This window comes from Hoplias malabaricus, chromosome 13 (assembly GCF_029633855.1).
Source record: "Hoplias malabaricus isolate fHopMal1 chromosome 13, fHopMal1.hap1, whole genome shotgun sequence".
NCBI lineage: Eukaryota > Metazoa > Chordata > Actinopteri > Characiformes > Erythrinidae > Hoplias > Hoplias malabaricus.
Genome location: NC_089812.1, coordinates 20,320,661 through 20,346,535, shown reverse-complemented (window position 1 = coordinate 20,346,535; position 25,875 = coordinate 20,320,661). Strand labels below are relative to the sequence as shown.

At 40.5% G+C, this 25,875-nt stretch overlaps 2 protein-coding genes across 5 annotated transcripts in view; one reads left to right on the top strand and one right to left on the bottom strand.

Annotated features, from left to right (window-relative positions):
• Positions 1-1,452: 1,452 nt before the first annotated feature.
• On the top strand, positions 1,453-19,099 carry suz12a (SUZ12 polycomb repressive complex 2 subunit a). Of its 2 annotated transcripts, XM_066641806.1 has the most exons (16): positions 1,453-2,392; positions 3,905-3,951; positions 4,038-4,102; positions 4,861-4,929; positions 5,318-5,367; positions 5,480-5,565; positions 5,811-6,030; positions 7,209-7,308; positions 7,394-7,499; positions 8,031-8,208; positions 8,959-9,047; positions 9,678-9,821; positions 10,849-11,006; positions 12,933-13,131; positions 14,508-14,587; positions 15,457-19,099. In XM_066641806.1, the coding sequence occupies exons 1-16, from the start codon at positions 2,230-2,232 to the stop codon at positions 15,701-15,703; spliced, it is 2,001 nt and encodes a 666-aa protein (XP_066497903.1). In that variant the 5' UTR covers positions 1,453-2,229; the 3' UTR covers positions 15,704-19,099. The 2 variants fall into 2 exon arrangements, with proteins under 2 accessions (XP_066497903.1, XP_066497900.1); XM_066641803.1 differs by lacking the exon at positions 15,457-19,099 and having other exon boundaries at positions 14,508-14,875.
• A 682-nt stretch (positions 19,100-19,781) lies between these two features.
• Positions 19,782-25,875, bottom strand: part of crlf3 (cytokine receptor-like factor 3) — a 29,900-nt gene continuing 23,806 nt past the window's right edge. For all 3 annotated transcript variants that reach the window (XM_066642625.1, XM_066642624.1, XM_066642626.1), the window contains exons 7-9: positions 25,293-25,431; positions 24,124-24,236; positions 19,782-22,659 (exon numbers count right to left, since the gene is read on the bottom strand). In XM_066642625.1, coding sequence (XP_066498722.1) covers positions 22,394-22,659; positions 24,124-24,236; positions 25,293-25,431 — 518 coding nt within the window. In that variant the 3' untranslated portion in view covers positions 19,782-22,393. The remainder of the gene's footprint in view (positions 22,660-24,123; positions 24,237-25,292; positions 25,432-25,875) is intronic.

Sequence of the window (25,875 nt, the reverse complement as noted above, 5' to 3'; positions counted from 1 at the left end):
CTTGTTGGTACGACAGGGTCACAAATCATTTTCTTGGAAAGGAACGGAGAGTAGAATTTACGTATAAATAAACCAACACATTTTATGATGTAGGCCGAAATTGACCTTCCCCTCCTTGAAAGACCAGCATCCGCCACTGATATATTTACTTGAATCATTGTACAAATAATGTGTTTTAGCATAAGTGTGTATTAATAAAGTGTGCCATAATCCAGTGTATAAGTAGTGAAAAAAAATTTACATTTTGGAATAATTTTAACAGTTACAGTAAACAGGTCAGTGGCACCACTAAAAGTCTTAAATATATTTAATCACTATTGTGTTTGGGGATATAATTTAATGTGGTTTACGTATTATTTGTGCATTTCTTGTTTCAGTAAACATTTCCTCTTTTTGGCCGATCCAAACAAACGTGAAATCAAGAGTTTTATTTTTCCCACCCGTAATTGAGCAAGCTCCGCCTTCCTGCTGCATGACTGGTTAATAGCATCCTTATTGGCTAGAAGTACAGACTGACAACCTGTGTATGCAATCACATACTAAAGCCCCGCCTCTATCCAGTCGCTTTTTTAGTAAGCAAAAATGTGGCTAATTATTAAAAACAATACCGATATATGAATCATAGATAACATAAAATCGATAAAATAAATAAGTCTCATGAGGCGTGCACAGTATCCTTGTTCTTGTTAATATTCCAAATAATGAGATAATAAAACTGCAAAAGAAATAATTAATTACATTTCTTGAATGTAATCTGTTTTTATATAGACTTATTGCCACATTTTAGATCATAAACACAGTTACACTTTCCACAAAAAGATTATTCATCTGTCATTGCTGTATGTAAGAAACGTGGTCAGAATTAGGTGTATTTGTTTATGTTCCAAGTGAAAATAAGTACACGTCCTCTACAAAGAAAACATGTCCGTTTAATCACCGTTTAATTCAACATCGGTGATAATTTGCAAGTCAAGATTAACATATTGGATAAAAACCCTAAACGGTTGACTGATGTGAATATGGCACATATTTCTTTTTTTTTCTTTTTTTTTTTTAACAATTTTTTAACTATGCCTAATATTTAAATATATCTTAATTGTATAAGTCTGCTGTTTTAGCAGGTTTAGACTTGTTTTCATTTAGATAAACTTCAGATGATTATTATTATTACAATTATTATTTTAATAATTTGTAATATTTTATTATTTATGTATTATTTAGACTGTATATATCTCCTGCTTATAATTCTGTAGGGGAACATTTTCTGGTAATGGTTTTATATATCTATTAATATATTTAGGCGACTGAACCTGTAAAGAACACATTAGCGCGGGAAAGAGTGTGCCGTAATAAGCTTCTGTCCAATCGAAGCAGTCTCAGAAGCTAGGGGGCGTGGCCTTGTCCGAATACGGGCGGGAATTAGCGCCAAGCGCCAACCTGCAGGCGCGCGCGCGCCACCGAACTTGCTTGGCGCGCGCCGGTGGGCGGGATCGAGGCGCTCGCCGCTAGAGCTGAACTTTTCTCCGCGGAGATCGCGAACAAACTCCGCGCTTTCCGCCTCGGAGCGGCTTAAAGACTGGGCTTTACCTCAGCCAACACTCACCAGGCTATACCTCCGCGGACCGCGCCGGTGGTTTGGTGGTTTTACGCGGTTTTCCCGCGGCTCGGTGCTAAATCTGCGATTGCCGCCGGTGGCTTTTTTGAAAATCGTCGGTTGCTAAGCTAACCTGAGGTAAATTTAAGCTAAAGGCTAAGCGTCGTCTTCCGTCGTTTTTGTAGCAGGGCTCTTTAACTTTTACTCGGGTTTAGAGCCGATATAAACACCATTACACGTCAGGTTAATTCAGAATAATCATCTTTTGTGGAGGATTTTTTCCGTCCTACTTGGTTAAGCGGCTGGAGTCCGTTTACATGACAGGGAAGATAACCAGCTACCTCATTTTTCCGGCTTTAAACTGAATAAAGTTCCACAGGTTTTGTGTGGTTATTAATCGCCCTTCATCCCTAATCAGACCTAGCCTAGCTCAGATGTCAGCTTTAATAAAGCACTACCCCGGATCTCACAAGTGTTCCCAGTCCCCGGCGTGTTGATGAGTCTGGGGCCCGGGTTGACTTGAGTGGAGAAGCCGGTGCCTGCCTTTCTCTTTGTTCGGGGGCTTTGGGGCCCCGGTGTTTTCCGCCTTACTTAGACCTTTTCAGGAACGTATTTGGAGGTTCCGTGTTCTGGGAATGGCGCCCCACAAACACGGTTCTGATCATGGAAGCGGGTACAGATCCAGCAATGGAAAAACCGCTGGAAACCACCCGAACTCCGGTGTCATGAACACGACTAAGAAACCCAAGCTGGAGCAGATTCAAGCCGACCATGAGCTTTTCTTGCAGGCTTTCGAAAGTAAGCATCTGGAGATGAAACTGTCATTATTTCTGTTAAAAAATATGTTTATTTTTAAGGCTAACAATACTTGATTGCTTTCTTCGCGTGGGCATTATTCGTTTCAACCATCTGCTACAGTAGTAATCTGGAGGAACCTGTATTTTCAGATTATTTTGACAACTGAATTTACAATATTTACTCAAAAATTACTTAACATTTTATTGCCTAATGAAGCTCCTGTGGCATACATCTCAGTGCCATCGTCAGTTTCCTAACTGCAACAGAAAGCTTCGAGGTATATTGCATTGGAGATCTAGGCTTTAATTTCTTAAGTTTTCTACAATAGTAGCAGAATTGGTTTATTTTATGGTGGGGGCACGCGTGAAGAGAGACACGTGCAGCAAAGCTGAAGACACGTGTCCTCATTAAATTTTGCCCTAGAACTGACAGATTTGCCCTCAGAAAACTAAAGATCCCCCAGATCACAGTTTGAGACTGTTCTTCTCAGGAATGTCTGGCTTAGTTTGTGTGTATCGATTGCTTTATCTTGGTTCATTTACTGCTGATTGTGATCTTGAAGTTGCTCAAATATCAGCATCAAAGCCAATATAATTTTGAAGCCGATGCTGATTTTTAAGGAGCTACATTTGGTGTTAATCAATAGAAATTAATCTGCCTTTTGTAAGTAAACTGTAGATATTTTCTTTACTTAAAATTCCAAGTCTCAGTTACAGTACTTTAGAGTTTACAGCTTAAATCCAATATATATTTCTTAGAAAAATGCTACTCTCACGTGTTTGTTGTTGGTACCAGAACAAAAACATATCTGCAAAATGTTAACTTGGTCAGGAGAGGGACAAACTTTTTCAAAGTTTAAAGGATGTTAAATCTAGCAATTTTTGGTATTAATTTTTAAGTGTTGACAGTGTTAAGAAAAAAACTAAAATGGTTATGTCCTGACAGCAGTAGCATTGGAAAGTTATTTATTTATTTATTTATTTTTACATGTTTAATGTTTGAAAAATTGTTGTGTTCACTTGTGTGCGCTGCTTTGATAAAAATTAAAACAAGTAATCTTTAGATTTGTAGCATGTTGAAAGATTTTGTATCTTACCAATATTGTGAACCAGAATGTATGCATGTTATTTATTAATAAAACTACAAATATTAGGAATTGCTTTCTTCCGGACATAATATTCAAATGTGAAATTTGGCCAAGTGCATATTTTACTACATATGGTCCATGTTAAAGGAATAATGCATACTGGAGGTTTAGAGAGAGATTTTTAAAAAGCTGAGACATTCTGAGTTTAAGAAACTGAAATAGATTTAAAGTGAATTGTTGATATCAAGTTTAAGTTGTTTGAGCTAAACAGTGATTTACCGATTGATAGACCGCCTTTGTCAAGTTTCTAAAACTCAAGTAAATAAATAGCAGATCTGCCCAGGTTTGAATGATATCAATACTGTAGCAGTATTATCTTTAAAAGCTTGACACTAAACCTCTGTTTACTCTGTTTTTATTTTCAGAGCCAACTCAAATTTATCGATTCCTTCGGACAAGGAACCTTATGGCTGTAAGTAGAGGCTGAAAAACCGAGTTCTTATTGATAAACAGAGACTAACTAACTGCTAAATATCTTTTTATTTCTTCCTTTTTCAGCCTATTTTTCTGCACAGGACCCTTACATACATGTCCCATCGGAACTCCAGAACCAGTGGAAAAAGGTATTGAATAGTTAATTTAGTTTTATATTCTGTAATGCCAGCTTTTATACACAATTTCACTTTATAAGGCTCAATTTCAAACCTTTTTCATACTCCAGAATTAACTTTTATTCAACACTAACACCAGTTAGCATAGTTTGACAGAATGTAATCATCATATAAGCTAATGTATCTAACATTTTTGTTTCTGCACTTGTTTGCGCACATCTTGTGCAGGAGGAGTAAACATTCTGTTCTGTTGTTGGTGCAGTATTTTGTTTGAATTTATTTGGCACATTTCTGCTTGTGAACGTGAATATAAAATTCAAGTAGCCTAAATGTTATATCAACTGTAAAATGTTTTAAAATACATAAAGATATTTTTACACACTGTTAACTTTGCTCTGCCATGTGTTACTAAAGCACCGTGTGGCTAAATGTGACCCTTCTTTTACACTTTACAGCCCAATTTTGCTCACTGCATATTCTGAGGCTAAATGTTTTGTCTTATCATTTGCCCAAACACTGCAAGAGTATGTGTACCTCATCATAATGAACTGAAAATAAGTGTGACACGTTTTGTTGTAATCTACACCTTAAGGTTGTTTTTAACACTTTTCTGTGGTCTTAACCTAGGCCCTGGCCACCTGCACTGTGTTCAGTTTCAACATTTGCATATCCAGGCACATAAAGCCTAACTGACAAAAGCTGTCTAGTGGCAGCGGCTGAGCGAGTTTGTGACATGCTCTGTGTGTCTCTCCTCTCTGTTTCTGGTTTAGAAAATACTTCAGCGTGGATGACCTTCTCTTTAAAGTGGAGCGGACAAAAATGGAGCAAGAGTCACACAAGTAAGAGGACATTTAAAGGAGTCATTGATCTGTTCCACTGCCAAAAAATAGATAATTATATTTATAACACTTTTATTTCTGTAAAGCACAGCTCCCTTGAAATGAAGAACAACATCCCTTTGTAGCTTCTCAATTAAGTAGTTTATGCTTCATAAAGATGGTTCCACACGTGGGGAGAATCATTGGAGAAAAAGACGAATTGCTCCTGTACTTCAGAGTACATCAGATTTATGTTAAATAATAACTTTATGTATAAAGTTTGGTTTTGATGGTGTGTTTTGTATTCTAACTTGTTCATGAATCTTAAAAGGTAAGTAGTGTGACACATTGGTGTTACCGAAGGGTTTAAATGTTATGATGTTATATAATCTTTTTGTTTTTCCTCCAGTTTGGCCTCTCACCTCCAACTAACCTTCACTGGATTTTTCCATAAAATTGGTAAGAACAATTCAGTAAATTTAGTTTTGTTACCGTTACATTATGTCACTCTCAGCTTAACAGAAAGTAATCTCTGGTGATGGTTTAATTTTTATTTTATGTTGTATTGCAGATAAAAACTCTCAGAACTCTGAGAATGAAGAAAACTCTGTCTCTTTGGAGGTGCTTCTCATCAAAGTCTGTCATAAGAAGCGGAAGGTAAAAAGTCTTTATTGCTTTGACAGATGCGTTTCTATTGGTCCATTCTTGATGGAAATTTCACACAGTGTGAAGGACAGCTGCTGTGTTCAAACGATGTAGTAACTAAACATTCACAAACAGAGACATGTAGTATGGACAGCTAAATTATTCAGAAAGTATTGTTTTTATTCTTATTGTTTTATTCTTATGATTTTTGTCTTGCGTTAGCTTTTAACCGCCCCTTTTCATTTGTATGTTTACAGGATGTGAGTTGCCCCATTAAGCAAGTGCCTACAGGTAAAAAGCAGGTGCCTTTGAACCCTGAGAGCAGCCAGGTGAAGGTTGGATCCTGTCCCACCATCGTTGTACCCAGTCACGAGTTTGAACCCAGTAACAGCCACATGGTGAAGTCCTACTCACTGCTGTTCAGGGTTACCTGCCCCGGAGGGAGGGAACTCAACGGCCTGTCCAGCAGAGAGACCAGTAAGGATTCAGGCATTGGACACAGTTTGGGAGAATACGTAATACGGCAGTGTTTTATTGTGGATCAGTGGCAATGGTTGCCAACTGTTTGAACTCAAATCATGCAGGTTGTGTTTAAGTTACTATAAGTAGCTGGTTAGTTAGAGACATAACCCCGCAGACATGAACCCTGAGATGTGCAAATTGCTGTCCCTGATCAACAGTGCTGCTGGCGTGGCTGCAGTGCTGAGGGTTTCAGTGTCATAACGGGACATATTAAACAAATATTGCATATAGATTACAAATTACAACACAGGGCGAGTCACACTGTGTACAGTTTTTGTACAGTTCTGGAGCCCTGAGGGAAATAACAGTGAGCTCACATTGTATGATGCATCAGAGAAAAACAAATTTACCATGAAAATCACATGAAAACTTCTGTATGACAGGTATCGTTAGGTAACACATCGTCAGAGCCCCTGTGTAGCCCACACTCAACTGTACATTAATGAAGTAAACAGTAGTTTTATCTTATTGGAGGCAATGAGGAGATAATTGACAAGGGAGCACACCCAGAGACGAGTCGTTACCATGCAGTGGAAAATCACTGTGATCCGTGAAGTGTAGTGTTCCTGCTCAAACCAAGAAATGATCCATGCTTTTCTGAAAAGAGTGGAGATTTTGCTGCTGCAGTAACTACTTGATAAGACTGTATGCCTGTGCAAAACACAGGAAATATTGAAAGCTGGTTTTTATGAAGGACCTAGATATAACTCTATGCCTTTCTGTATTCCTCGGCTACAGCTAGACACACTCTGACAACCTTGGCAATGTCTTTAAGATTTTTACTGATTGTGCTGTTTTCTGATATTATATAACAATAATAAGGGTAGTATGTGATCATTACTCCTGCGCTTCCTAAAATCTGATTCATTTTAAAAGTTTGTTTTTCACTCCTTATTTGATCTTAAGTCTAAGATTAAAGCTTCTGTGCTGCTTTTTATGGGCACATTGATAAGGGCTGGTAATCCACAAAATTCTCTAGCAGTGGGGAAAATGCATTTTTAGAGAAATTTGGGGGCCGGGAGAACTAGATTCTTAAAGATTTGTTTCCCGTGTGTGTGTGTGTGTGTGTGTGTGTGTGTGTATATATATATATATATATATATATATATATATATATATATATATATATATAGATGTTATTGAAGAGGTCCCCAACAGAAAGAAGCGATATTCCTCTCGTGACGATGGAGAGTCAACGTTTGTGGCCCAAATGACTGTGTTTGATAAGAACAGGTGCGTAATTCATATTATCAGTTAAGTGTTTTTGCTGTATTTTTTTTTTCAAAATTAATAGAACATTTCTTCCTACTGTTTACAGGCGTCTGCAGCTGCTGGACGGTGAGTATGAAGTGTCTATGCAGGAGATGGAAGAGTGTCCTATCGGTAAAAAAAGAGCCACGTGGGAAACTATCTTGGATGGAAAGGTGAGTATGTTTGGAAATGTGTTCATGCTTGCCGCTCCCTCTCTCTCAACAACACTAAACCTGAGAGTAAGAATAATGTATTACTGCCATGGCTTCTTCCTCAGTGTACACAACTGCCTTATCAACTCAAAAATAAGGCATTATATAAACTGAGTCAATAGTGTTCCCAGCAGGAACGAGAATTAATCCTAATGTCATCTACAAGTTTTTACAATTTTCCTTGATCTTCCTGTTTTACTCCACACTGACTCCACAATTTGATTACCAAAATTTACAAGTTCTTTAATTTGTATAAAGCTAAACTTCTTCAACATTGTCACATGTGGAATCTAATTGTTGTTTTGTTCACTTTGTAGAGCTCAATTTAATCCTCATGATCTTAAAATCACATTTTGAAATAATATAATTTTTTTAAATTATAAGATCAGGATGGTTTTTCACTCTGTGTGAACACAGGGCTAGTCAACTTTGCATTTGTAACTTTATGGTTGTTACTCTCCTTTTAAAGTTTCTCCCCATGTCTCGCTGCAGTGGGTTCCTCCATTCGATACCTTCTCTCACGGCCCAACTCTGCAGTTTACACTGCGCTGGACCGGGGATATGAGTGATCGCACCATAGCTCCGGCTAGGCCTCTGGCGACTCGTAACTCTGACTCAAGCAGCGGAGAGAGTCACCGACCCAGCGCCCCAAAACCTCCACAGACTCTAGGTATGTCCTGGGGGGTTAATTGTGGTCTGGGGTAAGTCTTTAATAATGATGGACCTCTCAGGAATGATACACAGATCAGACAGAGATCAAGATTAAAACCACTCTGTAGGTGAAGTGAGTAACACGGATGATCTGGTTACAGCAGGTTAACAGTAAGTTCTTGATGTTGGAAGCAGGAAAAACAGGCCAGAAATATGTTGTGCTGCAGTGGTTCCTCTGTGGGATTGGCCCAGACGGACTCGCCTTCAATCCCCCTTCCATTAGTGACACTCGGGCCAAGGACCCTGTCTCTGCTCACAGCTCATCGTTCCTCTGACACACTTTTGACCAAAACATTATAACCATCATAGTGTGGTCCTCGGATCCTTACACTGACCATTTCTCCTTTGATGCCTGATATACCTTACACAACCCCCATTGGACAGGGGCGCTGTAACCAGATCACTTTCACTCATTTATTTTAATCTTGACCTTGAATGATTGATTTATTACCTGCAGACGTAATGAATATGTAAAGTATGGAATAGCTGGGATAAGCAAAAACAACTGGTTTATTTGGCAAAGAAAACAAACGTTTATTTTATTGATTTATTGCAAAACATGAAGCACAATTGTTTATAAAAATGGACTATATTATGGTTCGGTGTGCTATAGTTTGGCACTAAAATACTTTAGATATTAGGGTTTTTGTAAACCTGTTTTCTAGTGCACTGTTATAAATGTATGAAGTGTATTTGTACTGATTTTCAGTGGTTAAAGATCCAGTTAGTGCAGACTTGCCGGTTCGGAGGGAGCAGGTCCATGTGGAGCCTCGACAAAAACTACGTGTTTATTATCAGGTAACTACTGTTTTGGGGGTGTATGGCCTTTCTGTCCTGAGTGTGTGCTCTGTTCTGTTCAGGTTTCAACTCCAGGAAAACCAAACAAACCCAGAGATTCCTGTAATTCTGTGCAGAGGTTTTAAGCTAAGCTGTTTCTGGCTGTGGATATTCAGTGTTTAGTGCAGAGTAGTTTAATCAAGCCCTGGTTTGTGAGAGACAAGAAGGATAATGATTTTAAAACGTACTCTGAAAAACCTAGCTGCCTGTCTTAAACTTTGTTGCTTTATCTTTACAATAAAATGTTTAAAGAAGTGATCAGTCATGTTCTCCACGTACATAGCCACTCCAAAGGAGCATAAACTGGTTTTATTTTTCTGGCTGAGGGAAGTTTGATTCTTCATCTGATGAGTTACACTTTATAGAAAAATAATTTTTATGGAGAATGCTTTGTTGTGAAACTACATTACCCATGAAAACTGCTTTGAATAGCTCCTTTGAAACTCAGCTGGCTGGAGGTTTTTCTGGGAATAATCAGGAGAGGATATTGGAAAAAGAGCTGCATTTCTGAAAGACTGCTGACATTAATTCTTGACCTCCTCTCAGGCTTTGTGTGTTGTTCTCAAGGCTACTTCTGTTTTCTCTTTTCAGTTTTTATACAACAATAACACTCGACAGCAGACTGAGGCGAGAGACGATCTTCACTGTCCCTGGTGCACACTGAACTGCAGGAAACTCTACAGCCTGCTCAAACACCTCAAACTCTCTCACAGCCGCTTCATCTTCAACTACGTGGTGAGAAAATGTAAACATCCTACTGCTTTATAGGCATCTTCACTCACTCACCCAGAGGAGGGTGGAATATATAAGAAAGCAGTGAAAACTCCTTGAGTGTGAGGCTGAACAACTTGAGGAGAAATATCGAATGTTGCCAATTTTATAATTGCAATATCGTGATTGATATGCAGATCAACAGGACCTCCCTTTATCAGTCATGAGATAACAACAATAGTCTGTGTACAACGTTTTGTATTGAAACCTTCCTTATTAAAACCTATAATCCCATGATGGAAGTCCTTAAGAGAATTTGCACCCTTTGATATAGAGTGATGCTGAGTTGAACATTTTGAAGAAGAAACTGCAGCAGGATTTTTTTTAGAAACCTACCTGTAAATATAATGTTATTAGGAATGTCCACATTTTTAAATGTTATTTTTGAAATTCTTTAATGTTTGGATTCTCTTTCTTCTCCATTCTCATTTTTTCTGTTTTTACTCAGTGCTCTTATTTCTCTTCTTTATTTCTCTTACTGCAGTTACACAGCGATGACTCTAAGGTTTGAAACAGAAAATCTTATTTCCCTGCGCTCGTTGTGTCTATTTGGCTGCGTTTAACTTCGTCTTTGCGCTCTCACATAAACCTGGGTCCAGCACTGTGATTGGACAGACTCAGATGAGGGGGCGGGACCATTCTAAAGTCTCTGCACTTGACATCAGAAGCGGAGCAGAGTCAGAACGGCTCGTTTTATCCCATGTTTTCTGTCTTGTTTCACAGTGTGAGTTGGTGGACTCCCGATAAACATTTTTTGCCCATGATCAAGGGATTTCCTCATATGTCCCATTTAAGACTTTGTGAAATTGGGCCCAGGTCCTCAGGTATAGTTCTGTAACACTAATATGGTTCCGTACTTTAAATGTAGTAAGGTATGAATTGTTTTTAAGAGTTTCTCTGATCAGGTACAATGCTTTTTAGAAAATGATCAGAGAGTGGGTTTTCCTGAGAGTTAGTAATGAGTCTGAATGTTTCATGTGTTGATTTACAGCCTCATCCGAAAGGAGCCCGTATCGATGTATCTGTGAACGAATGCTACGACGGCTCGTACGTGGGGAACCCTCAGGACATCCACTGCCAGCCCGGCTTTGCCTTCAGCCGCAATGGTCCGGTCAAGCGGACCTCTGTTACCCACATACTCGTCTGCAGGTCTGTACTTTGGCACCCAGCTCATTTCCATCATGTGAGTCCAGTACAGACAGAAAGTTTTGATACTCATCTCCCACAAAAATAGAAGGATGATGGTTCATGCCGAGCCATACAAAGCACTGAAGGCACAGATCAGGTTTTGACTACTGTCTTCGTGTAGGGAGGGACTGGTCCTGACTGGGTCTGTCCTGTAGACAGATGCTCGTCCATTCCTGGCTATGGAGCTTGTCGTCAAAAGTTTAAATCTGATGTGGGCAGCTCCTGGATGCCAGTGAAGGAAGAGCAGTAGTTGAGCCTTAAGATGAGATTAGGTCATGCAGCAGCTCACTGAATATTGTGGAAATTCATCAGTATGTGGGTTTTTGTATTTATTTTTTTTCTCCTCCCTTCCAAGGAAATTACATAATTCATTTGTATTAATCATATGTGTTTAACACTATGTGACTTGTAAAGGAGAAGCAGTTCATTCCTTCTTTGTGGAATTTATGACTTGATACTTGCAGGGTCCTGGAGACAATGCATATTTACTTTTAAATGTATGACTTGATACCTGAAGGAGAGACCATTTGGGTGATAGAGCAGGGGTTTGAGAGCAAAGGGTAATACACCCTGCATAGTGCACTCACTGACAGCACAGTGTCAGTGAGTATGGGAAACCTCAGGTGAACACAGACCTCACAAGCTTCATGTATGACACGTGAAACAAACGGACTTTGAGAAACGTGAATGTGTCACTGATACGGGGAGAGTGAGCTAAAGTGCGTTTGTGGGCTAGTGAGACAATCTTCAGAATGAAGTTCCATTCTCATTCCTAAGGCAATTAATTTTTTGTGATTTGTTCATGTTTGAATTTTTGCTCAGACAATATGTTTTTATAAAAATCACATTAGTAAATCTTAGTAGTAGCATCACTTTAGAAGCCTGGATTTTATCTTGAAGTCCAAAAAAGTGAGGAGTATAAAGAGCTTAGATGTGATAGTGACTCAGAGAGGGAGCGGGAGTGTTGGTGGATGCTTTTCTTAAAAAAAAAAACACAGATTTGGAGACTAATGCAGCAGCTTTCATTTTTGGTTATATTTTATACATTTCATGTTGTTGGTTTATACAGGGTTTCTGGAACCTCTTGTTCAGTTGAGTTTGTTTTTATTGGCTTTCTTTGCATTGTTTTGTCTGCAGCTGTGGTCACAATGAACTGTTGCCTTGCTGTTGTCTTTGCTGGGGTGCGGTTGGAGGTTGGAGAAAACGTATATAGTTCACTAAACAGCTACCTGTATGTGTTCATTTTATTCCCCCTTAAAACTGTTGCATTCAAGTGCAAGTCGGCTGGTGGATTCCTCTGAGGTCCAACTCGTTCCCCTGACTTGGTCACGTTCATGGCGTTCTTGTGGGAAGTTTAAAAAAACTTCAATATGTCCTGTTGATTTTAGTCTTTCTACAGGTGATTTTGAACATGTGTTCTTTGTAGGTGTTTACAGTGACACTACTCTTAGATTTAAGTACTAACGGTACATTATTATTTGATATTTCACTGCTGATGGAGTGTTACGTTGTGTTGATAAGTGTTTACTCGGGCAGTTCTTGCTGCATTAAGAATTTCAATGTGTTCGTCTTCAGCTTCCTCGAGAGTGTGTTCATTTGGTGTCTCCTGGTGGGAAACTTCACAATTAAACCGACACCACCTGAATTCAGCATGAGTGGCTGACAATATTTCATTTCCTGAAAGAAGATACCTGAGCTAGACCTCTTCATTTTTTTTTAAACAGAATTAGTTGCGAATTTAAACTTTGAATAAAGAAAATAATAAACAGCTTCCTGATGATAGTTGATTGTTGGCTTTTGTTTGTGATTATGCATTTGTTTATTTGCAGCAGTGTTTGTATTTTGAGGGTCTGTTAACACCTGTGATTTATAATGCTTTCTCTGCAGACCAAAGCGCCTGAAACCGAGTCTGTCCGAGTTTTTGGAGTCTGAGGAAGGTCAGCTGGAGCAGCAGCGGACCTATGTGAGCGGACACAACCGACTGTACTTCCACAGCGACAGCTGCATGCCCCTCCGGCCGCAGGAGATGGAGGTGGACAGCGAGGACGAGAGGGACCCTGAGTGGCTCCAGGAAAAGACGACCATGGTGAGGAGAGTACTGGATTCTTGTGGCCTTTATTAAGATATGTCGTGCCAAGTGGCTTGTAGCTCACACTCTCAGTAAAATGCTCCCTTTTATGCAGCAGTTAAAGAAAATTCTCAAGATTGTCATGTTGACACACACATGGTGTGAGCTCAAGTAAACACAGTTCTGGAAGTTGGATGGAATCCGCTGGGTTTCACAAATGGTGGGATATGTAACGATTGACAGGCCTACTTTCATCTTAATTGGTGATGGAACGGAAAAAAAACACTTTTTATAAAATTCATCACCATGTGCTGCTCTGCACTCTGTGTGCTCGAAATCAGTCTGATGTGTTTATGAAGCCCCAGTGTCAGTAAACGGTTAAATTAACAAGCTTTCTCAGTCCGGAATTTTAGGCTTTCTCTCTCTGCTCACAGCACAGAAAAGGCATCTATACTTCTTTTAGACAATGGAGAGAACTCCAAATATTCAAAAAGCACTAACAGAGATGGTGTTGCTCTATTCTTGCTCCATAAGTGCATAATATTTACTTTTTTTTGTGCATCACTTAGGGTAGAAATGTCTCCAAAAGAGAGGAGACGGCTAACTGCTTTATTGACAGTGCTACAAAACTAAACAGCTCGAGTTACACGAGTTTCTGTGTGAATTCAGACAGTGTATAAACGCAGACAAATTACACTTTAGACACATTCAAGAAGTGTTTATTTATTTTTTTCCCTCACACATACCATTAAACCTTAAAAGACACTGTGCTTTGGAACGTAAAAAAGCGGTTTTCCCACATCCCCTTGAAAGGAGTTCAGAAGTATGTCTTAAACTCAGTACTAATTGATCAGGTGAGTTTTAGTTAATTTTATAAACTCACTCACTGAAATTCCACAAGGGGCTTTATTCTGTGCTTTGCATCAATAAAACTGTCACCTGGTTTTAGTGTAACTGTTTAAGAGGTATCGTTAAAATAACATCCTAATAACCCCTTTTTGCCATCATCTTGAAATGTTAGCAGGAATGCTAGGAGCATCTGTGATGTTAAATGTCTATTTTTAAGACAGTAAAGTTTACACTCTGGATTAAAATAGTTTAAAGTTGTTTGCCTTTTGTGAGAAGTCTTCACTCTCAAAGTGAAAATGTTTGGATTGATCAGTCTTTTGAAACGTCTGCTAGGAACGTATCTTTCCTCTTCTCTCATTGGGCAGATTTAACACCGGATGTAATTTAATTGGCTGAGTGGAGGGTAGGGGAATGACTCTGTACCAACATAAAAATGTCAAGATCAGTTAGAAGCATCAGGAGGCTCAGCAGCTACTATTGTTTAGTTTTTGTTTTATTTGTTGTTGTTTCTAAAAGCTCACTGATCCTGGTTTTGTTTCTTGCAGCAAATCGAGGATTTCACAGACGTCAACGAAGGAGAGAAGGAGGTGATGAAACTGTGGAACCTTCATGTCATGAAACATGGGTGTGTATTTGCATTACTTCCCTCTGAAAAACGGACTCCTGTTATATTACGTCCTCAGGGGGGTCTGTGGATTTGGAAGGAGCTACCAGTGTTTTCTATGCTATGTAGATCTAGGCAACTACAATTGACTAGATCGCCCCCTATATTGTTGGTTTACAGTAAGACAGAAACACCCACTTTCTATTTAAAGTTTGTCATTGTAATGTCTCCTCACCACTTCATGGCCCTTGAAAGAACAAGTTTCTGCTCAATAAAGCAAGTCTGACAAAAGTACTATGTTTCTTGAACTGGTTCCGTTCCTGGTTCTGGAATATTGGTGAACCTGGCTTGAGTTTAGAGGGGAACTGAGGATACATCATCAGCGGGTGGTGCTGTTCTGGCTGAATACAGCACCAGAGCCACAGATAAACTGTTAGAGTCATGACAGAGTCATTGTTTATTCTGTGTTTACCGTGGAGTCAGATCAGAGTGAGATAAAACACTGTAAATGTTGCTGAGTTCAGAGGTGTCCTGCTGAGGTTGTGAACTGCGGAGAAACGTAACCAACGCAGAGCTGCGGCTCTGACCAACGCACACAATGTCGCACCAAACACAGACCCAGAAACACCACAAACGGAGCATGTTCCTGTTTTATTTCATATTATTTATTTATATGAAACAGTGTAAATGACCCCAGGCTCTGAGCTCTTTCTTGAGTTACTGACTCTCCACACGCCCTGGAACTGTACCGGTTCCTCCTTGATGGAAAAGCACTATAGGTTTCAGTGTAATGAGGTCAGAGTAGAACCAGTTGAGAAAATCATGATTTACTGGTTTTAAACCTCAAGACAACTGGAGGAATCTGAGTGAATGCTTGTCTTCTCCTCCAGGTTCATAGCTGACAATCAGATGAACCAGGCGTGCCTACTGTTTGCGGAGAAGTGTGGCCCCATCATCATGGAGAAGAACCTCTGCAGGAACTTCCTCCTGCACCTCGTCAGCATGCATGACTTTGGCCTGGTGAGCACCATGACCATTGACAAGGCCATGGCTCTACTCCGGCAGGTCCAGCTGCGCAATGACGAGATCCCAGGCAGCACCAGTCAAACCTCAGAACCTGGGAAAACCCAGGCTTGAGGAAGCTCACCTTGGGTGGTACCTCTGATTCTGGCTTGAATTTCTGGACTAATTCTGCTCAGGCTCTGGGCTTTTAGGGGGAGGGCTTGTTTCTGGGTTTTTTCTTTTTCTGGAAAAAGGGAGAACTGTGGAAAATAATGGGATTTTCCCATTTTCTGCATCCGAGTTCCCAGCTCCCTGTGTTTTAACCTCAAATCCGTCGTGAAATTGGAGCAGAAACCTGAACAAAGTGATGTTAACAACCTTTTTCAGCAGCAATCAGCGTTAAAAATAAACGTTAAAATATGTTTTTGTGGATGTGACCTCTGGCGTCTACCCTGAGACCTTGGTATAAACTTTAAGATTTGGTGCCTGTTTTGAAAAAGACTTGGAAAGATATTTTAATATATTTTAAATATGGAACAAAGTGGAGAGACTTGGTTTCCTTCTCCATCTTCAGTGGCATTTGGGGAGTTGTTTTATTTTGTACAAATCATTGTCTAAAATTGTTGCTTGGTTTGTCAACGTCGCCCAAAACCAATATCTGGCTGGAATTTGGGAGTGCAGTCCTGGAGGACTGGAGGATGGTGTGACTTAGCATTTAAAGCTGCTTTAAAGAGCAACACCAACTTCTTCTCTGCTCCCTTCACACTCCTTGAAGGTTTTGGACTGTAACTCCCCTCTGTGATTTCATTTTGGGTGGGGCAGTTACAGATATATCCCTCAACGGTCAGATGAAGGTGGGAATTTTTGCCCTTGGAACCTCTTACATCAAAAGTTATTTAATTATAAACCTATCTTGAAATAACTTTCCACAGTTGAGACGGTCAGCAGATTAACCACCAGACCTTATTTCTGTTTCTTTTTCTATATTTGGCTGGTGTTGCTCTTTAATAATTCTGGGTTCAGCTAATTACCAAGGAATATTCCAGCAGTTTTAAACACTTTAAAAACCTTTAATGGTCAGTTACCACCAGCACTTTCAGGCTTTTCCTGAATTTGGGAAAGAACAGAAAACATTCTAAATCTAAACTTGTTTTTACTTGTTAAACAGAAACAGACAACCAGGAGTGGAGTTCTGTCTCTAGAAATTCTGAAAATGTGTATAAATATTTGGTAAAACTAATTCCTGAGGTTTTGTGAAAGATTTCAAATGAAGTTTGAAAGTATTCAAATGAAGGGCATTAATCAGGATTGTATTCCTCTTCACATTAGTAACAGTCTCTACCTGGGAAAGCTTTAGACCATTTGTTGAAACTATGCTGTGAGGATTTGATGGTATTCAGCCTTCACAAATATTGGTGACAATAGCTGTTGATGTTGGATGATTGCTTCTGGATAACAAACACATTCACCACCATCAAGCTGAAGACTTGTGAACAAATATTAATTCATCCCATTAAAGTCATTTAAAATTATGATTAAAAAAGGTTTATCCAAAGTGGTTGCTAAGGAGTTGCCAAGACATTTCTAAGTGTAGTCATCCATATGTATGTTAGGGATTTTGGTAGGTTCTGTGGTATCCCGGGTGGTTGCTAGGGTTTTGTTAGACAGGGGCTATCATATGCATGGTTGTTGCTAAGATGTTGCTAGTTGGATGCTATGGGTACTGCGGTGGTTGCTACTGTCTCCACACCACTAGAGAAATTTGAATTTACATTAACATGTCCTGTTGGGGACACACGTGAACGTTATCAGATCAGGGAGCTAACCGTAACCCAAATGGGTCAGAACTACTGTGTGAGCCAGGGGTCCACTCCAGATGCAGAGGTTAGAGAAAAGATGGACAGTTGTACTAATGTACTCCAGGGCTGAAGTTCTGGAAATGTTTCCTGAAGAGAATTTACAGCCTGGGACACAAACAGGGTATTAATAACACACTCGGGGGAGAGGGTATCAGCCTCCTAAGCAGGAACTAGAACCCTGCCACAATGTTTACACTTCTTTTCCCATGAACCTGTTGGGTCATGGGCTTGGAGCCGCGTTCAGGACATTTTTAACTCAACTTTTTAATCATGCACCGCTTTTACAGGAGCTCCAGCGGTCTCTCTTTCTCTCTCTCGCTCCTCTCTCTTGCTTTGTGTGTGTGGATGGGATTAGTTTTCCGTGGGGAGAGGGGTAATGTCATTTTTCCACAGGACGTCAATAATGTTGATGGTAGATTCTCACTAGAGAAGAAATCTTGAGATGGGAGCAGCTATTCGAATTCACACAGTGGGTCAGTCACAGCGGAGCTACTGGAATTTTTAGACTACCAGCCCACCAATCAAATGTATTATCATCTGCTGTTATTATCCATTTATTTGTAGTAACTTAATGAGTAAGACACGTTCATAACATGTCTGTAGCTGCTGTTGTGCAAGAATCTTCTCTACAGCTGCCAGAATTATCCTGAGATTATCCTCGTACTTGAACTAAATATTTCGCATAATGCCTCCTGCCCCTCCATTCTTGGAAAAAACATTGAAATACTCCTTCAACCCGGGATATGATGGCATATTCCCCACAAGTCAATTCAGAAGGAATTAATATCCTTAGAGTAGGTAAAAGGGCAAGACGAAAACCACTTAGATACCCACCGTAATACTTACTTTAACCCACGTCCACAGGTAAAACTAATTCTGTCTGAATCTGGTTCATGTCTGTTTTCTCTCTGTCTCTGGTTTAGTTTGAGTTGAACAGTTGTTTGAGCTCCTGTTTCTTTTCCCTTTTATGGCAGAGAGTGTATTTGTTTTGACTGCTGTTTTTGTGCCATTCTCCTTCCTGAAACCTGACAGGAGTGTGTTCCACAAAGCAGGATTTCTCAGTTTAGCCAGATAACTTAAGCCACAGAACAGAGCTGAGGGACAGTCGCTGAGCTCCAAGCTGAAGTGATCTGGCCGACAGGTTAATCCTGCTCTCCTGTGTTTTTTTTTTTTATTTTTTATTTTTTTAAATGGCTCTGTTTATTAATTTGTACATAATCTACGTAACAGGGAAGAGAATAGCGCTTTGGGGAAGATTTAATCTCTTAATGGCTTTGTTCTGGGATGTCTTGGGTGGAATTTTACAAACCAAAGGAAGCGACACTGCTTCAACTCTTAATGCGTTCCTTGCTGTTCTCGGGCCGGAGCTTCAGTTCCCGAAGGCGGCGCCGTGTTTCAGACGAAGTGGGACCTGGACCTGGCCGGAGGATCAGCGCAGAGGGATTTTTCTGATTTTTGACTTTACCAGCTTCAGTGACTTATCTATGCTTTCAGTGACTCCAAAAACAAATACAAACCAGCATCATTTGCACAAGATGTGTTGGCCATGAAGGTTAAACAGATTTTAAAGAGATGAAGCAAACTGCCAGGAGTCAGGTCCAACGGCTGCGCTGAGGATGGTGCTTTTGCTCTTTTTAAAGAGTGACAAGAATTTTTTTTTATTATTTAAAAATAAAGATTTTTTTCCATTATTGAGAACTTCTGTTACTTGTCAGTTACTGGAATATGTATTAATTCATGCACTCATTAACCATTTTGTCAGGGTGGTACTGGGTCTAGAGACCACATGGAGGGCAATGACAGGAAAACACTCACCTGTGAACCGCTTCTCACACACACCTGGGGACAGTTTCTCACACACCCAGTTACACCTGTGAACCGTTTCGCACACACTCACCCAGTCACACTTGGGAACCGTTTCTCACACACTCACGCAGTCACACTTGGGAACCATTTCTTACCCACTCACACATGTGAACCGTTTCTCACACACTCACCCAGTCACACTTGGGAATCGTTTCTCACACACTCACGCAGTCACACTTGGGAACCGATTCTTACCCACTCACACATGTGAACCGTATCTCTCACACTCACCCAGACACACACCTGTGAACCATTTCTCACACACACCCACCCACTCACACCTGGGGACAGTTTCTCTCTCACACACACACTCACCCCTGTGGACCTTTTCACTCACTCACCCAGTCTCTCTCACACCTGTGGACCGTTACATTCACCCAGTCTCACATTCACCTAGTCACACACACTCATCCAGTCACACTCACACACAGGATCTAACTTTTAAAAACGCTTAAATGTTACAGATTAAAGCACACTGGTTTGTTCTGAAATGTTACACTTTATTTTTGTGGCGAATGTTCAGTTGTTTCCAGAAGGCACAAACACTAATGAGGTAAAACACAAACAGCCATCACAGTTTTAGATACGTGTCCTCCAGCGACCTGTCAGTCTCGTTCAGGGCCGGACCGATATGTCCACTGTCTATTAACGCCGCTGGAACTCAAGATTACCCAGGAATTACAAAGGTGTTTGGTCGAGGAATAATGGATGAGGAATGTATTAAGATTGGCTGAACTGTTTCACCAAACCTCCTTGACCAATGCATCGGTTGGGATTCAGGCTGTGTGACCTCTGGTGGTTGGGTATGAAAACTACAATAACGTTGTCAGGCGAAATTACCTACTGTACCTTTAATATTTTAATATTCTGTAATTTACTGTAGATTATGATTATGAAGTCTGCTCCAGGCCTGTAGTATAATGTACGTGCAGTGTTCTGAAATTGTAATTGAAATTTGATTTAAAGCAAAGCTTTCAGAGTCGTAGTTGATGTTTATCAGTGATAAGGATCAATTTTAAGATTGTGGGTATCGTATTGGTCAGGCCCTGGGGTGGTGTTCCCCTCCAGCAGTCTCTCCATGGACAGTAGTACGCGATCCAAGTACCTTTTATTTTGAGCCATTCCGGACATTAATGATACTCTAAAAGAATCAATTAATAATCTAATTCTCCGACAACATGGACCTTGCATAGATAATGTCCTTTTATTTTAAATACACAACAAAGCAAGTCAAGTTTTATCAGAGACAGGACTTCAACCCAAAACACTGAAGTTAGTTGTGTTAAGTTTTTTGCTTAATTTCCATCTTCCCCAGTGTTTAGGACTGTCCCAATCCCTCAGGAACATTGGCTAGCATCGTTCTGAGGGATGATTCAACAATAGGAAAACTTTCAGAAAGCTCAGAGAAAGGGCGGTAAGTTGTGGAGAAGAGACTGTCCTGTGTGGAGTCTTATTTGGCAAAAAGAAAAACTAAAAAACAACACCCAACACAAGTATTTTAACCGTTTGTAAACACTGACAGGCTTGTTTTCACATCAGAGGAAAGGTGTCGTTGCGCTCAGACCTCATTGCAAAAAAAAAAAAAAGCTGCTGGTTCACTTTGATCTCTACAGTTTTTTTTTCATACTTTTTTGTGGTAAAACCTGAGCAGCGAGTTTCTGCAGAAAGGCCTCTTCCTGACGATGAGACCAAAAGCCCCATAAAGACTCAACCCAAACTTTAAACACCTCAGAAACACGTCCAGATTTCAGAAGAGCTGCTGAGCACGTTATTAACTCTTGACTTTATATATGAAAAACCTCGAATACACTGTGTAGATAAAACTAAAGGAAGAAACTGATAGCAACTGAAAAATCAACAGTCTTCAGTTACAGAGAAACTTCCAAATAAAAAGGAGATAAACTAAGAGTTTGGGGAATGGTTCCTGTCTCTGAGTTTCAGAGCTGAATTTAGGGTGTGTTCTCAGTGGCACTTTTATAAAGAGCATGTTGGCCTTGTGTTATGTTCTGTATACATTTTCTCTATTACTCCAAGCTTTGGGGGCGGGTCACATCACAATGTTGGACAGTGGCATTGCCATGGCAATGTCAACATCCCTGCGAATCCGCAACGAGCAACCAAGCTGAACACAGCCTGGTACAATCTAACAGGAGAAAATGAAAAAGCACATTTAAACCAGCAGTGTCACTGTCGTGATGCCCAACAGCGTCCCCTTATGGAGCAGGGTCCCTAAGCAGGAGCCAGTGGCCAATCTCTGGTCAGGTTTAAGACGAGCCCCAAAAACACCACGTGACTTTAACCAAACACTAAACACATATGTCTCTGAGATATCGCTCAGCGAAGAGACGTTCCTCTCATCAACATCGACAACAATCAGAGTAACATGAGAGCGCCCCCTAGACCGGGATTCTGTTCCAGATTTTTAAATCAGTCAATATAAACAATGTTCCCACAGGCATGGGCGTAGAAGTTATTTTTTCTTGGAAACCTGAAAGGTTACAGTTTTGTTACACATAGTTGTTTTTGTTAGTTTTTTAAAGGGTTGTAAACAAATAAAGCAGAAACATCACCAGAGCAACATGCAAAGATTCAACTGTGTGACACAGAGAAATCCTTGCATCTCTCCTTGCAAAGTTCTCTTCTTGACTGAAACCTGAACTTAGTGAAGTGATGTTTAAAGGTGCACTCCACTTCTTTTTTCTTATGAAATTCTATATACTGACACCTAGTGGCCTGGATGAGAGATTGTATTTAAATTTTACCTCTCAGAGTCGCAGCGTATTTTCTATAATCACATTCATGTATCTCGTTTGCCTCTTTTAGTTAAGAGTTAAAATGGAGTTGTCTAACTAAAAAATGTCTAACTGCACCATTAAAGATGGGAAATATTAACGCTATGCTCAGAAAACGAAGATGGAGAGTTTATCATGAAGACGATTTCACATCTTTCTAATAAAAGAAAACAATTAAAATAAAACCAATAAAAAACTGCTCACATTAAAAGTCAGATGTTCTGGAGGGTGTGGTCTTTAAAGCTGGAACAGTTTACATTTTAAAATCATTAGAGAGTTTAAAAATCACAGGTAACTCCTCCTTTCCCTCAGAAGACGAGCACCTTCCAGCCGGGGTGAACGAAGGAACAGCCGAAAAACAGGCTGTCCACCACCTGCTCCAGCAGCCAATAGAATACCACCTCCCGGTTCCCTGAGCCAATCGTCACCCTCAGTTTGAAGCTGGCACTGTCACTGGGGTTGTTGTTGTTGACGGGGAATAAACTGACCGCCTCCATGTCGAAGGTCACAGAGGAACCCACACTGATAGCTGGCAGCTGATTGGTCATTTCTTTACCATTTACAAACACCGCACCTGAGAATAAAAAAACAGCGGTTAAAGTTAAAATCACGATTCATATCTTTAACTCATCAGACTCAACACGCTCGGAGGAGAACACTAACCCCTGTTCAACAGCTCAACACGCTCGGAGGAGAACACTAACCTCTGTTCAACAGACTCAACATAATCGGAGGAGAACACTAACCTCTGTTCAACAGACTCAACACACTCGGAGGAGAACAATAACCTCTGTTCATTAGACTCAACACGCTCGGAGGAGAACACTAACCTCTGTTCATCAGACTCAACACGCTCGGAGGAGAACACTAACCCCTGTTCAACAGCTCAACACGCTCGGAGGAGAACACTAACCTCTGTTCAACAGACTCAACATAATCGGAGGAGAACACTAACCTCTGTTCAACAGACTCAACACACTCGGAGGAGAACACTAACCTCTGTTCATCAGACTCAACACGCTCGGAGGAGAACACTAACCTCTGTTCATCAGACTCAACATGCTCGGAGGAGAACACTAACCACTGTTCAACAGCTCAACACGCTCAGAGGAGAACACTAACCTCTGTTCAACAGTTCAACACGCTCGGAGCAGAACACTAACCTCTGTTCATCAGACTCAACACGCTCAGAGGAGAACACTAACCTCTGTTCATCAGACTCAACACGCTCAGAGGAGAACACTAACCTCTGCTCATCAGACTCAACACGCTCGGAGGAGAACACTAACCGCTGTTCAACAGCTCAACACGCTCGGAGGAGAACACTAACCTGTTCAACAGACTCAACACAATCGGAGGAGAACACTAACCTCTGTTCAACAGACTCAACACGCTCTGAGGAGAACACTAACCCCTATTCAACAGCTCAACACGCTCGGAGGAGAACAATAACCCCTATTCAACAGCTCAACACGCTCGGAGGAGAACACTAACCTCTGTTCAACAGCTCAACACGCTCGGAGGAGAATACTAACCTCTGTTCATCAGACTCAACACGCTCGGAGGAGAACACTAACCGCTGTTCAACAGCTCAACACGCTCGGAGGAGAACACTAACCTGTTCAACAGACTCAACACAATCGGAGGAGAACACTAACCTCTGTTCAACAGACTCAACACGCTCTGAGGAGAACACTAACCCCTATTCAACAGCTCAACACGCTCGGAGGAGAACAATAACCTCTGTTCAACAGCTCAACACGCTCGGAGGAGAATACTAACCTCTGTTCATCAGACTCAACACGCTCGGAGGAGAACACTAACCTCTGTTCAACAGACTCAACACGCGTGATGACAGACTCATGATCACAGATTTCAAAAACATGTTTGTTTATTTAATATTTAAAAATAAATATGAATTAAAATTAAGTCCCATCATAGGGAACAGTGACAGAATCTGACAGCTGTGGGGTCATAAATTTCTCCTTTAATTTCCTCTGATTTAATTTCTTTAAAAATGAGGAGATTAGTAGTATACCGTTGGTGGAGATACAGACGGCCTGGTCTCTCTGGAGAGACTCGGATCCTTCGCAATTGTCCACACACACACCAACACTGTCCAGTTTGTGCATCTGGCCAGCTGCAGAAATCCTACACACACACACACACACACACACACACACACGCAGGATGTTAAATGGTACATATGTACATAATGGCGTTAGTCCCCTGGTCACTGCCGTCAGTCTCGGTTCTGTTTCAAACCCAACCCCAGAGCCACCCCCACTCTGTTCCAGAACCTGTGTCCATCTCCCAGAGCAGAACCGGGAAAGTGGGGGGAGCATTAGCGCTGTGGTCATGTGATCTCTGTTGTAAACACAGCAGCAGTGAAGGAGGAGCTTCAGGTTCTGCTCCGTCTCCTCAGTGTCTGGGTTTATTGGAAGACACAGAGACAGCTGAGAAACCACTTGGACTGTCCTGGACTCCAGATCCGGACCTGCTCTGCTAACCACACACAGATAAGTGTCCCTCAGCATCAACCAATCAGAGCTCTGTGTTGTGTCCAGAGACTCCAGCCTGTGTCCTGTTGAGCAGGAGTGGACAGAACACATGATCATGGACCTGAAACAGGACCAGACCAGGCACTGACCAGAGGATCAATGGCAGAACTGTATCAGCCCCCCTTTACACACCGTAATTAGAATTTAATGTGGTATTGAGCAGGATGCTGTTTTTAAGGTAGTATTGAGAGGGAAGCTGTGTTTTTTGAGGTATTACTGAGTGATGTACTGTTTTTAAGGTGGTATCAAGCAGGAGGCAGTTTTTAACGTGGAACTGGAATTAAAAAAAAAAAATTTAACAAGTAGAATATATTTTAAGGCGATATTGTGCAAGATATATATTTTTAATGATAGCACTGTAATGTAAGGATTTTAAAGTGGTAGACATAGACATGAGGCTGTGTTTTTTAAAGGTGGTATCAAACTTTAAATGGTTCTTGGGCGTTGTTCTCCTTGCTACAAGTCTCAGATGGGCATCACAAACTAACCACATTTATAATCACCTATTAGACAACTTTTTAAATCAAATTTAGTCTCATTTTTTTCTATTTTGCTAAATAGTGAATAGACATTTTTAAAATTTTGACAATCTGTGATCTGTGCTGAAAAGGGTGCGTACGTATGAGTGTGTGTTCCAGAGTCTTACTTGAATGTGAGTGTTTGTCCGCAGTAGTAAGTTGGAGAGCTGGAGTAGAGCACTCCACCTCCTCCGGAGTTAGAGTCGCTCCTCATGGCAATGTTCTTCCTACTGCTCAGGATATAACCATCCACTCCTGGACACCACTCTAAACCAGACACAAACGGCAGAGAAACAGAGAACATAATAAAACTGTAAACAACAGCATCTGTGATAAACATCAGAGAAAAAAAAAGAATATTAAACCAACTACACAACAGCATCCACCATCAATCTGTGTCCTCTCTTCACTTTAGTTACAGCCTCCTTTCATTTCATCATGAGATCTGCAAAAGTTCACTCTCAGAAGTTGGTTGTATTTGTTATTACTGATACTCACAATCTGAAAATTCCACAATTAGACAAATATGGACTCATTCATTAAACAAATGCAGTGTTAAGGTGGTATCAAACAGGAATTAAGTGTTTGACTCCAGCAGGAAACTGAAACACTGTGTTTTTAAAGTGATACCAAGAAGAATATCGTGTTTTTAAGGTGGACTCCACATCTGAGACCTCCAGGCTTTATGCTCTAGTGCAGATATTCTTCATT

Bases quoted from the DNA above. Each gene is read 5' to 3' on its own strand.
- suz12a (XM_066641803.1), top strand. From the start codon at position 2,230: ATGGCGCCCCACAAACACGGTTCTGATCATGGAAGCGGGTACAGATCC. The intron at 7,500-8,030 runs GTGAGTATGTTT...GTCTCGCTGCAG, and splicing joins AAACTATCTTGGATGGAAAG to TGGGTTCCTCCATTCGATAC. The intron at 11,007-12,932 runs GTCTGTACTTTG...CTTTCTCTGCAG, and splicing joins ACCCACATACTCGTCTGCAG to ACCAAAGCGCCTGAAACCGA.